The following is an 18,072-nucleotide window of genomic DNA, read 5'->3' on the forward strand; positions in this document are numbered from 1 at the left end:
CTGCCGAATTTCTTAGTGGACATTCTTATGGCTACTAGAATGAATTTTGTTTCCTTTTTACAAAGCTTATATCAACTAACTCTGTCTGTCTGTCTGTCTGGTAAAAGGTTTGTACACGTTATTTCTCTGACATCCAATCTGAGATCAAGCTAAAAATTTGCACAATTAATTTCTTTTACCTGACAAAGCAAGAATCATTTTTTTAAATAAGTTAATTAGCTAGAGGTAATTAATTATTTTGTTTTGGTATCTCAAACAAGGGAAAGAAATTGTACTTGACTCAAGTAGTGGTATAAAATTCTTTAAAGGTCGTCGTATGAGTCTTAGTGAACACAAACCTGAAATACGACGAGGCTATAGAAACAATACATAACTATACAATCTTCTATGTTCATAAGAATTTTAATACCAGAGTGGTTACAGTGTCGGCTTGGTAGATGGCTTATTCAAACTAATAGTTACCACTATGCTTAGTAGAAGCTTTTTTTTTTTTAAAGTTTTTTGTATTATTTTTTTGTTAAGCAACCTGTAAATAGCGCCAGGGAAATTGATACATGTTTAAAACAAAATCATAATCACTAATTAAATTTTAAAATGTGCATTCACTGTTTTCAATCCATTTTCCTTCAGCCCATACATTGCTTCTGAAAGATGATGATGAAGATGATGGTAGAACAAAATGTGAAAGAAATCTTGCCGCTAATTCAACCAGATGTACTTACTTATGCAGACGCACGTAGGAAACATCTTATGAAACGTCGCTTTGTATTTTGAACTCATCCTATAGTACAACACCATAGTTACCGACGAGTTGAAGGAATGAAGTAGGAACGCGAACGACCATGCCGCCTCAAAGCTGTTCGACTGGTGACCGTTGATGGTGTAGCCAGGTACCAGGGGAGACACGATGGAGTTGATGCTCGACGGCGTGTAGCAGACGATGAGTACACTGGCCACGACGATGACCATGCGGATGGTCTTTTTGTCTTTGCTCGACAGACCACCCTGGTCCTTATCGTAGGTTGACGCCTGGCGCCATTTCGACTTCTGTTTAAGACTAACGACCAAGATGCTTGTCAGAACGATGGCGCTTAGAAAGGCCAGTAAGGTTAACGTGGCCATGAAAATGTAGACCAGATCCAAGATAATCTGGATATCGTTGGTATAACCCACCCCCAAAACCGTAGCATTGCGGCCCGCTTGTATTTTCCATGTAAAGTAAGCACCGAAATATAACGGCGCAATGGCCGCTAAGTTGACAATATAGATGAAAAACATAATCACAGCGGTTCTCTCAAATGTTACAATCTGTTTAATTTTCAGCGGAAAAGCAATAGACAGACATCTTTCTCCTGTGATATACACAGTTATCCAGCCGGTGATTCTCACAAGGCAGGCGTTAGGGCTCCCTGCCGTTAAGAATTGAATTTCCATAAAGTTGACCGGGGCGTCGATGAGAGTAACATAAGGGTTGAGACAAAAGTTGTGAAAGAGCTGGGTTAGAAGCCCTAGAAGGTCGGTGATGGCCAGGAGAAAGAAACTCAGATTCATGGAGTTCTTGAGCCCCTGTTTGGAGAAGACCACAATGTTCACGGCGTTGGTCCAGAGGCCAGACAAACTGATAAGGTTGCTGAGGACTACATGGTTGACCAGGATAAAAATATTTCTGCCAGCCACGGAAAGAAATTGTACCGGTGTTTGGATCTCACCACTCTCTATAGCCGACATACTGACATTGTGAGTGTTGACAGACATTTTGGATTCGTGACTATTCTTTTATTGGTTAACTGACGTACCAATATATTTGATTAATTTTGGCTTTCAGTTGATTTTTAGCGCAAGTATTATATGCATAGTGGAGTAAAAACAATTATTTTGATTTCTAAATAGATCTATATTGATCCTATTACATATTGGTTTTTTTTAAGAAACTATACTATGTTACAATGCACATGAAATGACAATGATAGTAGGCCTCTAATACGTCTGGTTTATATTGATAATCGCAAATCTGTAGTTTCCTTTTGTTCTATTATAATAATTTTCTTTGGTACTACAATGATAGTTATTTAACTTTTATTTCTATATTGATATATATCTTTTGTTTTAGGCCTACAATAAAGTAGAACTTTTGTTATACAATGTTTTCTACCGCAGTAACTGAATTCCTGAAGTGACTCATAGAATAATAGTCTTGTTCTAAGTGGTTCTTTTTATCATTATAGATATCTTTTTTTTTTATAAAGATAATAGACTATAACTACTTTATAACTATACCAGGTAAAGACCTTATCAGAACAATTGTGTTGTGGCCTATCTAATAGATGTTTTTGTTGTCTTGATGCGCCGACACATGCACTCGGTCATTCACAGGCATATGTATTAAAATGTCAAGGAAACAGTTGAGTGTCGCATTTATAAGTCACAATGAGATCATTCTAAATGTCTACATTCTAATCGAATGGGTATTTTTTGCGACATTAGGTAACATTACGATCTGCAAGCCTGCTTGAACAAAAAGAATGGCTTGCTGTCGGGCAATTAAATTTGTTCAAATTAACCTTTTTTTTTTAAATGCAACAGTGTAGACTGAACAAAAATTGGTGCTGTTGACATCATGTGTTACAAAAGCCAAATTAGCCAAGTGAGCAAACGCGCATGCTCTATGCCTGGCTGCACGTGCGTATGCCTGACGTCACTGGCATGTATCAACTCTGTCTAATGACTTGTCTCATCACATGTCATGCTGAACTCCACACAAAAAAAAAAATATTACTTTAAAAAAAAAATTAGAAAATAAGTTTTGTATTGTAAATTTTAACCATTACTAATTGTATCCTATCTGGTTATTATTTTTGAATATGCACACTTTCAACGATTTAGAAAAAAAAAATATGCGCGTCTTTGACACAGTATCCTATCAGTGGCAAAAGAATTGTATTGATGGAACAAATTATTCGAATTAGCCCTATTCTGAATAGTAGGCCTGTCAATGTTTTTCTTTAATGGTAAAAAAAAAAGTAATGTGGATTACGGAGGCCATACAGCTTTCTTCTTCTTCTAGTCAGTTTTTTGCTGCTGAGCTGTGAGCTCTTTTGCAGACTGTGCCAAGGAAAAATAGTGTTCTGTTTTCTTCAAGTGTTCAGCACTGCCGTACAGGGTGTTGGTTATGATGTGCTGTAGTAGAAGTAGGTTCTGCCTAAGGTGGATTAGGGAGGGGCATTCCAAGAGAATATGGTTTACGGTTTCATAAGGGTGGGCGCAGTGTCTACAAAGGGGGAGTTGTGTGGAATTTATTTTGTTCAGATGGTATTTTAACAGAGGTGTGTGTCCTGTTCTTAGTTGGAAGATTGTAGATTGCTCTTTGCAGTGGAGGAAGTTAATACTGTCCAGTTTGTTAGGCATAGTCATTTCTTTGTACAAGGCTCTGCCTGTGTTTCCTGATGTCCATTGGTTGAGCCACTCTTCTTTTTGATTGTTGACTAACATTGACCTTAAGGTGAGGTAGTTAACAGGTATATCTGGTTATTCCATAGATGATCCACGATAAAGAACAAAAGTATGAAAATTGGTAATATAAAACCTATCATTTCATTTCTGTGGCATTTTACGTCTGGAGAGACGATCTTTTCCCTGTGCAATTTCTTGTGTGACTAAAGAGGCCAATCCTTGATACACAGCTGCGATCGCAGGTTGGACATATGTAATCACCCTTCTTTCTACTACTGTTGTGTATGACATCTTCAATCCGGGACCCTTCCTTTATGCTCGCTCTCCATGTGGATCTATGCAGTGCCACTTTTTCCCAGCTGCTAGTGCTGATTTTGAAGAGTTACATGTCGCGTTTGCAAAAGCTTACATACGTATACCATAAAAGTGGCGACCAGCGGCTATCCCGCCTTCTATTAGATCGCCATACAGAATGTCTTGTGGAAGTCGTCATTCTGGCATTCTATGAACGTGGCCAAGCCAGCCAAGGCGTTTGCTGCTGATAAAACATCGGATGTCCTGGCGCCTTGCTCTTCGTAGCACTTTCTCATTGGTTATTTATCTTGCCACCTTAAAGATCCGCCTTAGGCATCGGAGGTGGAAGATATTTAGCTTTGTTTTTCCTGCCATGAGTAGATTGACCATTTTTCACTTCCGTATAGCAAGTGCTCATTACATAGGTCCAGTAGACTAAGGCTTTAGTATTGTTAGTCAGCAAGGCATTGATACATTTTAGATTTAGTAATAAAAATAATAATAGATCTAATTATAGCTTGCAGAACTGCGAGATGTTGGCTTCGTTGTTTACTTTAATGGTAACTGTTTAGTAAACTCTATATCTTCAGGTTTCAGCCAGCTCACAAACCCAGATATTGACAAAAAAATGATAGGTCAACGTTTTTTTTTGTTTTTTTTTTGGACATCTTTCGTGAACAGGTCTTGATATATTCAGGTCAGTTCATAAGAAACTTGTTACTTATAACTCCCAAGATATGTTGTTGTTTTTTTCTCTTATGCAATCTAGCGCATAAAATGCTCACTTTAAACCATGCACTTATCATCGCACAGTGAACAAGAGAGAACAAGAGAGAAAGACTTTACACTCACTTCTTTGTTCTCCATTGTAAGGGAGTGTATGTGTCTCTAATCCTAAACTTAGTGGCCTGGTGATAGGCTCAAAATGTAAAACAGGCAAAATATTCTCAACAAAAAAAAAATACAAAGCAAACAAAGCTTATGTAAGGTAAAGAAGTGTACATATACAGTATTATCTCTCAGTACTGTAAAATTTATTTTGACTTTTCTATATCAAACAAAATTAATTAAATACCAACCACTAACTTTTTTTTTAAAATAGATTTCTGTTTTGTTAACTTATTTAGGGACAATTAACAATTGTGCTAAGTTTCAACTTGATCTGAGAGTGAAAAGTAGCAGTTTACAAGATCTGTACCAGATAGACAGAGGGATGGACTTGATAAAAGCTTTGTAACAAGAAAATATTTTTTAAATACTTAAACTATTTCAATCAATTCAGTCTATCATTAAAAAGATTCATTTGAAACTGTCTATGCTGGTGTATACCAGTGTTCATTGTAGGGGGAAAATAAGATCTAGTTCTAGATCTGGGTTATTTTTGTGTGTGAAAACAAGAAATTATGGTTATCAGGTAATTAAAAAACCTGCAGCACCAACACAGCTGCTTCAAACATTCTTCATCCTGCTGGCACAGTAATATGGAAATGTTGCCAAATATATTGCAATAGCATCAAGCAGTGTAAGAACAGGAAAGTGAAACAGGAATAAAAGAAAATCAATTAAAAAATATCAAATTTATTTATCAACAAAGTTCAATGATTACAGTACATGTATATACAAGGGTCTGTATTTTAACCCAACTTGTGGCTGTACCTAAGTAACTGCTGATTTTTGGAGTGTGCTTTGAAAAAAAAAAAAAACTTTTTTGACTACTTATTTCACAAAAATGAAAGACACAAATTATGGTAATGGTTTGTTTTTTTTTTGGGGAGGGGGAGGGGGGTGTTTCAAATACCATTTTATGAGCAAAGTTGCAAACATTTGTCTCTGTTAGTAACTACAATACAATATTTGGTGCAACAAAAAAAAAAAAAACTTTTGTTCTTATTGCAATCACTGCAGTGGAAATGTAGATACCAGAACAAAAATCTTTTAATGCCTAGTTGGAAGCTTGTAAGACATCTGACTTCAGAAAGGATATTATATACAATCTGTCAGTATTCTTGACAGAAACAGTACAAGCTGAATTGTGTTTATTATTGCAGGTTGCAGATTTATGTTGATGTAGGAATCTAACTAACATTGAAATAAACTTTATAAAGATATTCTGTTAGTCAAATTCGAATGCTTTCTATGAATCTATATTTTTTTAAAATTACTTCACATTGTGTACCAGAACACAAATAAGTATAAAAATACTATTATTTCACATGATAATTTAAATAAAAATAAAACATTATCTCCCTTGCATCATTATATAGACTTCATTTATTCCAAAATTCTATTGAATTTATTTTGTCAGTATTTCTAACTCAATTTACTGCAGTCTTAAATCAAATATATGTTTAAACTCTGAAATATAAGATATGATAATTCAGTAAACATGTAAGATTTAAAAAACATCAACACTACAACAAATATAGTAATAGGAACATAATATCCTACACTTATCTCTATTAAAGTAAATAAAATCTATTATCATTCATAAAGTGACAATATGAATACAGTTAATTTTTACAAAATGCAATCACTAAAGTGTGTCATATTTCACTAATTGGGAGCAATGTAAGTTTCATCTAACAATACAATGTATAACAACTCCTATATACATCACATGAAGTCAACATAAAAAGTATCAACATAATCTCAGTGCGTTTTTTAACTCTCACTATCTGTTATAAAAAGTAGCATTAGCTCCATGCATGTACAAGATAATAGAAACATATCTTTTTTTTAGGTAGACTGTGAACAATCTACATCAATTTGAAAATATAGATCATAACTGTTTAACCTATTTTAACAAGATACAGAAAAACAATGCACAAGAAGCAAATTTATACAAAGCTGTGAAAATCACAACAGAGGAGAGACATCAGATTTTTTCCCCCCATTCCAGTGATGGGTTTTGTTAACCAAACAAAATATATGTCTAAATTCTTATTCCAAGAGTCAGCACTACCTAGAAACATAACAGTAGCGAAATTTAGATCTGTATTTATTCCCCATGATGCCAGAACCATCACTTACATATCAATCATAAATGGTTATCCAATTTCACTAGGAAATTGAAAGTTTTAAAGTATGGAAGGAGGTGAATGAAGACAGTGTCATTTGTTGGGATGTATAGCTACCACTACAACTGTCACATTGTCACCACTAAGTCTCAACACTGCAGCATTAGCCAACTTGTTGCATACAGTGTCAAACTTGACATCCTCTTCAGACTTTTTGCCACTTGCTTGTATTGATTTGTCCTGTACAGAGAGAGATTCAATTCATTGGATTATAAATACTCATGTTCACTTATTATACTTCCTTTCAAACTTTTCAAGTTTTTTTTCCTTGGCATTAGCAACAAGAAACTGTTCCCAACATAGATTATCACCCTATTAAGATTACATTCAAATGGCATAAATGCAGGATTCCAACTTTTTAAAAACTTGCTTCTGTGATGGCATTTTTCATGCCTACAGCCTGCTCATTTCGCTATGGTCCAATTTCTTTTGTGGACTTGGGGGAGAAAGTTTCCATGCTGCCTTTAAGCACACAGTAATGACAACTCAGCTTGAGTCAGGTTGGAACTCAAGCCCCCCTTGATGTTTAGCCATGTGGTTAATGCTACTTAGCCACATATCCCACTTTAGACTTACAAATACTGCTGCCATGTCAATGCTTCTTTTGCTATTTATCTGTGCAATACTGGTGTTGAAAACTTACCTCTAAAATTTTGTTCACATAATGAATACTTTCATCAATGCTGTAACTCTTCCACAGACCATCGCACGCAATCATCAGATATCTGCAATTAAAAAATTTGCAAGATCTATAGCTTAAAAAGTTTCCCTTTCAGACCTTGCGATTTATGGGGCAGATGATGTTAAGGTCATCTGTTTCTATGGCCAACGGTTAACAAGCAGATGTCATGTGGCCAGCACAACAACCAACACCCTTTACTTTCCCCAACTAAAGTCAGGTACCTGTTGAACTTGGGTAGACTCAGGGGCGCCCTAAAAATCTTGAAATTCAAAATCCCAGTCTTCAACAAGAATTGAACCCAGAAGCCCAGGTTTAGAAGCAGAGCACTTAACCGCACAGCCACCACGTTCCCTATCTATAGTTTAGTTCAGTTGTATTAAAGTAGCAATGAATACATGTGGTGAAAAGTATATTAGCTTTAATTACCATTGCAATAGATGATTTTTGTATTTAAAATAACAAATAGTTGAAAGTTCAAAGTAATGGTGCACAACATTATTTAAATCAGGTTTTTCAAAGTTAATACTAAGGGCAAACAGCAGTATTCAGACCATGTTGTAGAGTTCTCCTCAGAAAATATGACAGGAATACCTTAGAAAAATGTATTTTTCATTTTTCTCAAGAACGGATACTTTGAAACAAAAAACTGTAGTGTCTGTTGAGGGAACCCAACATGGAAACTTTTTTTATCAATATCAAGCAAAATTGTGGGGAAGTTCTGTGTCATTTATATTTACCTGTCATTTTCAGTGAGCTGACATCTTTTGACATCTGGAACACATGTTACTCCATGGTTTTTGTAAGGCCCATCACCAATTGACCTAGCTACTTCCAACACTCCCAATACACGCCCATCTCTGAAATAAAATGTTAGCTTGTTACTATGATTTACCACAATGTCAGTTTATACAGTCCTGTCAGATCTACTTTGACATCATTTGTAGGCTATATGTACAAAAAGTACAAATTAAAAAAAAATAAAAAGAAGCCAATACAAAAACTAATTGCAGCCAACATTAAGGAAAGATGCAAACAACCACTTGTTAAACTAGAATTTGATGCAAGTATTTTCATTAAAAGAGCCTAAAATTATTCCAGATATATCAACAGATGGCTGCCTTGTCATGTGCTATGTGCTCTGTTGTCTCGATGGTCCTAGGTTTGAACCCTGCCTGCCACCAACCCCCTATTACCTCCTATTACTTATGGGGTTTTGAGTTATGATATAAAAATTTTCAATTCTGAAGGAAAATCCAAGCTATAAACAAAGAAAAAAAAAACTGATATTAGCTACCCTGCATCAAATTCCTAAATGTATACCTGACACTGCCTCCTGCTTTTTGAATTCTCATTCTTTCTTCATACAGCGATGGACTGTGATCCGTTGTTAATGGAATACCAACACACTTCTTCAGGTCTTCTTTATAGCGACACAATACAGCCTTTAAGGAAAAATATTTCAAGAAAATCTTACAATTTTAATTGCGCTCTAATTTTCCTCAAAAGTAGTCATTATAACAAAGAAAGTTCTAAAAAAAAAAATGAAAGAAAAATATCGAAACATTCTTTTGCTATGTTTTGTGGGTAATAAATTGAGTTATATCTTACCTTACTATCCCCAAGATTGGCTATATACAAAGTATCATTGATGGCTAACACAACAACTGCTGTTGTCCCATCCTTCCAGGAAGGTTTGCTGATTTAAAAAAAAAAAAAAATTCATATAAATTTGTGTATTTTTAATTAACTATATTATAATATATTATAAATATAAATATATTTTTTTAAGCTTTTTATGTTCATCGTATGAGACATAACATGAAGAGAGAAATTCAAACTTACTTTTTAGTAGCTTCTTTCAAAAAATCTTCATCTGTTTTTTTAAAAGCTTCTATCAGTATTTTCCTTATTTCTTTTTCAACCTGTGTAACGTCCCCTGAAACAAGGATTTAAAAAAAAGTCTTAAAAGTATTGTAGACATTTTTATAGAAATAAATAAAATAAACAAACACAGTTTCAACTGAAAGGCATTTAGAATTAATGTAATATTTTAAACCTACATTTACATTTAAAAATAAAAAATTTAATTCAGTTAATGGTAGTGGAAATCAATTACAATATAAACTAAAAATAGCAATATAGTCTTAATAAAAATATATCCCTTAAATGCTTCTATGGTATTTAAAAAAAAAAAAGAAAAACATAAATTTTTTCTTTAATATAAAAGTGGGGGCATCTGAAATTACCCTTGGGGAATTTATCACGCAGATTATTGTGCAAATGCTGGGATGCAAACCTTGAAGCTCGAACTCCACCATGTCCATCGAAGACTGCATACAAAGCCAATCGATGTCTGTTCAAAAAGAGCAATATTAAATACATGAATGAAAACTTTATTATAATGATCAGAAAAGAGAAGGTATGATTCTACAAAGCAAATGATAACTGCACATAAAATTATAAAATATAGAGAGCCAAAAATTAAGGAATTCTGCATAGTGTTCAACATCATTTGCATAATATTGTAAGTTGTCATTTTTCTTCAATCTACATATTAAAGAATTCGTATATTAAATCCTGGGAAGCGTGGTCGAGAGGCTAAGTACGCTTGAGCTTGGCTTGGCTACCTATGAAGGGGACTCGAAGTTCGATACCCAACTTGAGCAGAGTTGTGTTTACTAAGCCCCAAAAGGCAGCACGGAAAACCTTCTCACAGATACCCACCCCCCAACTGTTCCACAAATGAAATTAGACCATTTATTTATACTCATCCTTTTCAGACTAATATAAAACTTTGCGAATATCAAACAACTTAAACAACTGAAATATAATGAAATTAAATCATTATTAGGCTTTGGCTTTTTCAAACCTTAGCTTAATATCAAATTTAAATATATTATAATAAAATTTTTAAAAAGATTTATAAGTATTTGAAGAAAAAAAAAAAAGTAATTTCTATCAGTAAGGTGCCTCCTTCTATCATTTGTCCACTAATCATAACACTTTTATCCTCTTCATTTTATTTAATTTGCACAATTTTAAATATAGTTCTATGTTTTAAAAAAATATGAATTGTAACTTACATTTTTGTTCAACAAAATGAATTATCGAGGTGTAATTTGTTATTCAGCGTATTTTAGAAAGAAATTCCAGGGGGATGAGCCCTGAACCAATGTGAATTTAAAATTGACATTGAAAATTTTTGTCATTTGATGTTCTTTGAAAACACTGTAACATAGATGTGCAAGTCCACCAATATTTGTGTAAATTAATTCATCAATCATTTTGTTTCCTCTCACTTACATAGATTTGTGAACTCCAGGGATTTCTTGGAGAAAATCATTGATTATGACATGGGCATCTTGCATGTCTTCTCGTTCTCCTTGGCGGTCAGCAACATATCCTTTTAAACTGAAACCTGAATAATAACAAATCAGAAAAGTTCAAGCTATTTAATAAATTAAATATTGTATTGCAGAATAGACTTAATAACAATGATTCATACAATTAAATTTTGTTCATCACAATCTGAGATTCTATCAAATCTAAGCTGCACCCATTTAAAACTTTTGAACTACCTAAATTTTGGATGCAGATTATATCCTCTGTATAAACTAAATTACACTATTATATATTCCATAATTTTAAAAATAATTGAGACACAAACCTAATTCCTCTGAGTCTTTCTTTCTTTGTTTTTCTTCTATCTCTGTGTTCTCGATTGCATTCTTGTATTTTCTTTTGTCACCTACTGTTTCTGCATTTGTTTTTAGTGGTACAGGGGTAAGACAAGGTTCCTTAGTTGAAGATAGAGATGCAGCATGCCCTTGAATGTATAGTATTATAAAACACTAGTTAAAATCAATAACTCTAAAAATAGGGCCTATATGTACAGATAGAGGCATTTCATTTACTGAAGAGTGAAGTGTAAAAAAATATTCTTTATTCTCAAAAGAGATATCTCTAGTAAATGTTGACTTTTTATTTTACTCAAGATTATTTTCATATTCCAAGTAATATATATAAATATAGATGTAATATACAGATTAAGATTGTTTTACATATTCAGATGTTCCTACAGATTTGAAGATAATCTCTAGAGTCTAGATCTAGAGTAGTGACACTCCACTCTAATCACTAGCTAGGGGCAGCACTAGCATACTCCTAACTCACTACTGTCTAGGATTTGGTAGGGCAGGTCACAGGGTATGGGACTGTAGACAGTGTAGTGAACTGATGAGAGATTTAGAAATCTAGATCTAGATCTAAATAGTAAATAAGTCAGCTTGATATTTTGGGTTTTTTGCACATCATGTCATCAGCACAATTTAGCCAATTTAGGCCATGTCGTGTCCAGTTTAATAACTTTATAAGTCAGTCTTGTCTAGACTCTAGGACTAGATTACTTGATCTAGGTCTAAGTTAAAACTAAGTAAGATTCTAAATTCTAGTCACTCGTGAGTCATCTACCTATAGATCTATAATAATCTATATGAACTTAATATGAAGTATATGTCCTTTAGAAACTCTAACTCTAAAGTGTAATTTAGCTCTAGAGTCTAGAAGTAAGTTACCAAAAAAAGTACCTTTAATGTGATCATTGTGATCTGGCTCTGGAAGATCACCAAAGAGATCCATTCAATCAAAAATTATTTAATAATTGCTCAAGAGAATTGGTGGAAATAGAGTAGAGTCTACTTCTCAAATAATGAAACAAACAAGCCTTAAGTGGCTTAAGGCTGAGGCGGCGGCTATTACTATAACTATAAGTCTAAGTTATTCTAGTCTAGATCAGTACTACAGACACTACAGTAGTCTGAGTAGATCTACTCATCTGATCTAGTCTAGATGTAGATCTAGATATTAATAATAATATTATATAGGATCTAGCCGATAACTGATTACAGTTACTAATCTAGATCTAGAGACTAGATCTACTAGAGATCTAGCTAGTTATAGACTACGATATAGTCTGTAGATCTAAATCTAGTCAACTTATGTCTAGAGATACTCAGATAGAGATATTATATTATAAATTAATCTAGAAATCGAACTTTAGATTCTTTCCCTGAATCGGTTCTTTTGCATTTGAAAACACATTTTAAAGATGCGAATAGCTAACACTACTTAGACTTAGCTACAGCATATGGTCAACAGTGACAACAGTGCGATATTCATCATATTGCTTTCTGATAAAAATAGATAATGTAGATCTCTAGATATAGAATATAGATCTAGATGAATCTACTTGATGAATTTAAAACTTTTGAAAATCTTAAAGTTAATTATGAATATATCAATAAATAAAATTATATTGATCTAACTTTAAATAATCTCAGTTTAAATTTTTTTGTAAGTTGATGATCTCTCTACTTATTTAGCGATATTATTATTTAGAGGTTAACTTCCGACTTATCCAACCAATCATTGAAGCTGTTACAAGCGATCATTGCAGAACTACGTAACTAGTGACCTGTTTATAACACTAAACAAACTTTGTACAGGGTTAACAGTGTCAACGTACTCGTTGGGTTGTGTTTTTGTTTTTTTTTAGATCTATAACAGCTGATTCGTTAAAAGTAGTGCTACAAGATATGTAGATCTAGAAAACAATGTATTTATTAAATGGAAATTATTTGTACTTTGGAATCAGTGCTTTCTTTATTCTAAGTTTAAACGGATTTAGATCTTCTACAGCACTAGCAGTGAGTCCTAAAACCACTTCGTCGAGTCGCCGTCTGCTTTCAAAGAATAGCAAAGAAAGTGAAGAAAACACTGACGTCGATACGGTTAAAAATGTTTCATATAGTTTTAATATTTCTACGTGCTCTGTTCAGATAGATGGAAACAATACATCTGTAATAAATTTGAAAGCATTAGCGAGAGAAGATGGGTTTCCTCGGTATGTACTCTAGGACTTAGGATTAGTGTTAGTCTGGAGTCTAGACTAGATCATATTACTGTTACTAAGTGTTAGATCTAGACTCTAGTTGTTAATATTAATTATATGTTATAGTTATATAGAATATATATATATATATATATTATATTATTATTATATTACTTAAAATTAATTAAATTAGATTATTTGTTTGATCTAGTCACTCTAGATCTACTAAGCACTAGTTACAAACAAAATCTCCTAAATACACAACACAGAAATCAAAAGAAAGTTATGTAATAGTTCTTTTATGTTTTGTTTAGGCAGGTGAAATTTAGTCCTCCAAATTAATATGTTGTTGTTTTTTTTTTCTTCTTCTCATCAGTAACACTGTAGGGATCAAATAATTTGTCTTGTGTAGAATTGTCTGAAAATTAACTTTGCTATGATTATTAGGCCATGTATTTCTTCATTGAATTAGTCTTTGAGAACAGTTTTTTCAGGGCCAGTGAGGCCTTCTGATACATTTGCAGACTTCAAGTAGATCTATTTTCTTGACTTATGATAAAATTACTTAAAGAGATCTACTGACCAGAAAAAGTGCTTCTTGTAAAATGTATCCAGATAGTTTTAATTCCTCATTGTCAATTGTGTCCCATTAAATATACAATCCACTCTTCAAGCTGGCACCAGCAACTACTCATCTACCCCATAAGAATGGTCAACACTAATCATGATAATCCATCATATAATATAAAAATGTAATATATACAACAGTCACATTACAATGGATCTTTGGCCACATAGGAATATGGGAAATGACTGTCAAAACAGGATCAACCATTCAAGTCCATTGAGCAACCAAACAGACCATTAAACTACCTCACTCTCAAGTCAATTTCAGCCCACAATCATAAAGAAAAAGATGACTGAAAAAAAAACAAGCACACTTTTTTTCCCTTGGCACAGACTGCAAAAGAGATTACAGTTCAGCAACAAAAAGCTGGCTAGAAGTTCAGAAGGAGTATTTGAAACTTACAATTCAAGTAAAGAGTTGAACTAAACTTTGCTAAATTGCATTCACATTTTATATATGTGTGTGTGTGTCTTGAATGTCTCTCACGCTTCAGTTTTGGCCTGTAATTATATCTTTATTTCAATTCATCCCACCTTTTCGTTATTTAATCTGCTCTCTTTTTAGTATAATGAAGTAGAAGTAGCAGAATATTTCAAAAGATATTTTTAGCACAACTACAGCATTGAGAGTTGCTCAAATATTTGTGGCAAATAAAACTTTTATTTTAAACAGTTAATTTCTGTGATGAATATGGACATTTAAAGTTTTGAACTTTAAATTGAAAAATATGACGAATTTGTATCCAGGATAACATGCTTCACTGCTTCCAATAATGAGTCTGTTCAAGGAACAACACAGGATGCCAGAAAATGTCTTGAAACTTTTGTGCCTCTCTATTTTATTCAAGAGTTGGGTAGATGTTTCTAGAGATTTTGCAGTACATCAAAGGGTGAAGAGGCTATTGGTTAAAGGGGTGAAGTACTGTAAAATAATTATACTTGAGTTTGAAAAGAAATCTATCACTGACTTGTTTTGCATTTAATCATTTTTATGTATAAGCCAAAATTGAGGTAATTACCATAGCACTACAGACAGTGGAAAACAAATTATTTGAAGGAGTGCAACCACAATCAGATATTATTGTCTTTACAGACTCCCAATCTACTCTGCAAGCACTTAACAGCAGCACCTCAAACAGCCCAAAAGAGTTGACAACACTAATTCTGATAATCCATCAGATGATATCAAAATTAAATATCAATATCACACTACAGTGGATCCCTGGACACATTGGCATCATGGGGAATGAAAAGGCAGATTTAAGCTATCAAAGACAGGTTCATCTATGGAACATCCAGATAGACCTGTTAACTACCTCACCCTAAGGTCAATGTTAGTCAACAATTACAAAGAGAATTGGCTCAACCAATGGGCATCAGGAAACACAGGCAGAGCCATGTACAAAGAAATGAACATGCCTAACAAACTGGACAGTATTAACTTCCTCCCCCGCAAAGAACAATCTACAATTTTCCAACTAAGAACAGGACACACACCACTATTCAATTACCATCTTGAACAAAATGCACTCCACACAACTCCCCCTTTTGCAGACACTGCGCCCACCCCTTTGAAACCGTAAACTATATCCTCTTTGAATGCCCCTCCTTAATCTACCTTATGCAGACCCTTCTTCCACTACAGATCGACATAACCAACACCCTGTACTGCAGTGTTGAACAACTGAATAAAACAGCACACTTTTTTTTCCTTGGCACAGTCTGCAAAAGAGCTCACAGCTCAGCAGCAATAAAGCTGGCTAGAAGAAGAATAATAATTTATAAGAATTACTTGAAGAGTGCTGGTTAATCTTAAAAAGGCACAATATGTACTAGGAGATTCTAATGATTGGTTGGGGGTTTGTTGTATATGTGTGTGAGTGTGTGTTGTTTTTCATGAAGGAATCAACTATTGTTAGCAAACTGCTTTAATGGGAAAAATAGCAAAACGTACATAATTTGTGCTAGTCTGCAGTACTTGCTTATATTCTGTATTGTAAAAAAAATATCTCTGCAGTATTTTTACCAACCTATTTATTTTATCTTGTTTTCCACACAGATTTTACACCCAGTTTAATGTCTCCACTGTTGCTGTTGATAAAACTTGGGAATATTCATTCAATCCTTGTTTTCCTGTGAATCTACCTCCCAATAATATCCATGCTGTTAATCTATATGGGGATGGATGCTACAGTGTTTTGGTAAGCTAACTACTTTAATATATGTACTCTTGCAAAAAAAATTAATTACTAAGTTTTTCTTTTGGCTTTGCAGTTCAGTACATCAAGAGGTGTTTCTAAAGTATTTTCTACTCAGTGATTAAATAAAAAATATATATCTTTAGTGTCTCTTAATTTGTTAACCTGTTTCATTTTTTTTATAGAAACTGTGGCCTTCCCCCCCCTCCCTTTCCCATGTTCAGTGTTTTTGTAAAATGTAAATATGTATTAGTTTGTATTAATTTAGATGGTGGCTTGGCTTCCAAGATGAGGTGTCTCTGTTTCAAATTTTGGCGAAGACTCAAATTTTGAATTACAGGATTTCTAGGATGCCACGAAAACTACCCAAATCCATTGGGTACCTGACATTGGATGGGAAAGTAAAGAATGTTGGTCATTGTACTTGGCCACATGACACTCTCATTAACTATCAGTCACAGAAACATATGACCTTAATATCATCTGCCCTATAAATCATAGGTTCTGAAAAGGGTACTTACACTTTATTGATTAATTCCTGAAATCACTGCTTTCACCACCAGTATTGTCAAAAACCATAAAGGATACAAAGTTTATAACATACTTCCAAATAGAAAGTTCATCAGATAATCATATTAATAGCTTTTTTTAATTTGTATTTCCTATTCCTGAATGTTTGCAGTAAATAGTTATTTTCTGTATATGTAGTATCACAGCCTTTTTCTTATTAAGATTGTTGAGATGTTACAAGATGTTACTGTGACGTGCCGGGGATTCTGTAGATGTATCTCTAGATCTAAATAAGTCTTAGAGCTTCAATAAATGAAGATCCTTTTAAATCAAATACAGAACTTTAATTCAAAACTTGGAATCATAATAATATACAGTATGTACAGAAATTAAACGTATCAGATGAAGATCCTCTTACGGGCACGACATGGCCTAAATTGTGCTTATGTGCCAAAACTCAAAACTCTGAATATCTTCTTTCAAAGTTCAATAACAAAATATATTCAGATTAATACTAGATCTAATAAAATACAAGACTTGCCACCTCAAGATACAACTCAAAACTAAAATATGTCTTATCTCTATGAAATTTCCTCCACAACTAAATTCTTTAGATCCTTCTCTACCGGCGCTTGACTCAAATCCTAAGTTTATTTTAATGTAGACTATTTAAATTGATAGTGACATATAGACAGTGCAAGATTTCCATATAGGCAACATAAGCTATAACTTAAGGTCCCTGCTTACCTTGAGGCCCCCCAAATAGTGAAGAAAGAACAAAGGAAATGTTGCCTTTTCTGTTAATTAGAAGGAAGATGATAATTGCTAAGAAATATTCTGAGATATTTTATAATTGATTCTTCTTCCTTGATCTCATAATTATTTTGAAGTGTTCAGATGACTAGACCAATTTATGAGATAAACTGCACAGTGGTTTCAAAATCAGGCAACTGTCCTTATAGTTTTCTTTCTATAGGAGTGTTTTGAGGCTAGTGTCTTGTTTGGGACATATGTTGTCTCATTCTGTTGTGTTAAGGTCCCCATTTACCTGGAGGCCTCCCAAAATAGTTCCAGGGATATTTTCAATAATTCTGAAGAAAGAGCAAAGGAAATGTTGCCTTTTCTGTTGATTAGAAGGGAGATGATAATTGCTAAGAAATGTTTAGAGCTATTTCAAATTTGATTGAATTGCTATATATGTTCTTGTAAGTTTTTATTCTGCTATTTCATTCAACTGTTTGTACTTTTATAGAGCTGATTGTCATGTCCAACAAAATGTTTTTGAGTTCACTTTTGAGAGTCCATCAACTTTTCCCTTCTTTTCCTTCTTTGTAAATCTAGCAT

General features: G+C 33.6%; 2 protein-coding genes across 2 annotated transcripts in view; one reads left to right on the forward strand and one right to left on the reverse strand.

Annotated features, from left to right (window-relative positions):
- Positions 1-5,524: 5,524 nt before the first annotated feature.
- LOC106056064 (integrin-linked kinase-associated serine/threonine phosphatase 2C-like) lies at positions 5,525-12,259 on the reverse strand. Its single transcript, XM_013212635.2, has 10 exons — positions 12,090-12,259; positions 11,171-11,329; positions 10,807-10,921; positions 9,750-9,856; positions 9,346-9,439; positions 9,112-9,199; positions 8,824-8,945; positions 8,241-8,360; positions 7,465-7,546; positions 5,525-7,001 (listed from the first exon to the last, which is right to left on the reverse strand). The coding sequence occupies exons 1-10, from the start codon at positions 12,139-12,141 to the stop codon at positions 6,855-6,857; spliced, it is 1,086 nt and encodes a 361-aa protein (XP_013068089.2). The 5' UTR covers positions 12,142-12,259; the 3' UTR covers positions 5,525-6,854.
- A 435-nt stretch (positions 12,260-12,694) lies between these two features.
- The window catches only part of LOC106056065 (tyrosine-protein kinase transmembrane receptor Ror-like), a 34,063-nt gene continuing 28,685 nt past the window's right edge, over positions 12,695-18,072 (forward strand). Inside the window, exons 1-2 of the mRNA XM_056008468.1 lie at positions 12,695-13,405; positions 16,080-16,221. Of these exons, the coding sequence (XP_055864443.1) occupies positions 13,116-13,405; positions 16,080-16,221 (432 nt within the window). The 5' untranslated portion in view covers positions 12,695-13,115. The remainder of the gene's footprint in view (positions 13,406-16,079; positions 16,222-18,072) is intronic.

This window comes from Biomphalaria glabrata, chromosome 13 (assembly GCF_947242115.1).
Source record: "Biomphalaria glabrata chromosome 13, xgBioGlab47.1, whole genome shotgun sequence".
Taxonomy (NCBI): Eukaryota; Metazoa; Mollusca; class Gastropoda; family Planorbidae; genus Biomphalaria; species Biomphalaria glabrata.

Coding starts and splice junctions, on each gene's coding strand:
- LOC106056064 (XM_013212635.2), bottom strand. CDS start 12,141: ATGGATCTCTTTGGTGATCTTCCAGAGCCAGATCACAATGATCACATT. Junction 9,440..9,749: donor GCGTGATAAATTCCCCAAGG/GTAATTTCAGAT, acceptor TCCTTGTTTCAG/GGGACGTTACACAGGTTGAA. Junction 9,200..9,345: donor TTGAAAGAAGCTACTAAAAA/GTAAGTTTGAAT, acceptor TTTTTAAATCAG/CAAACCTTCCTGGAAGGATG.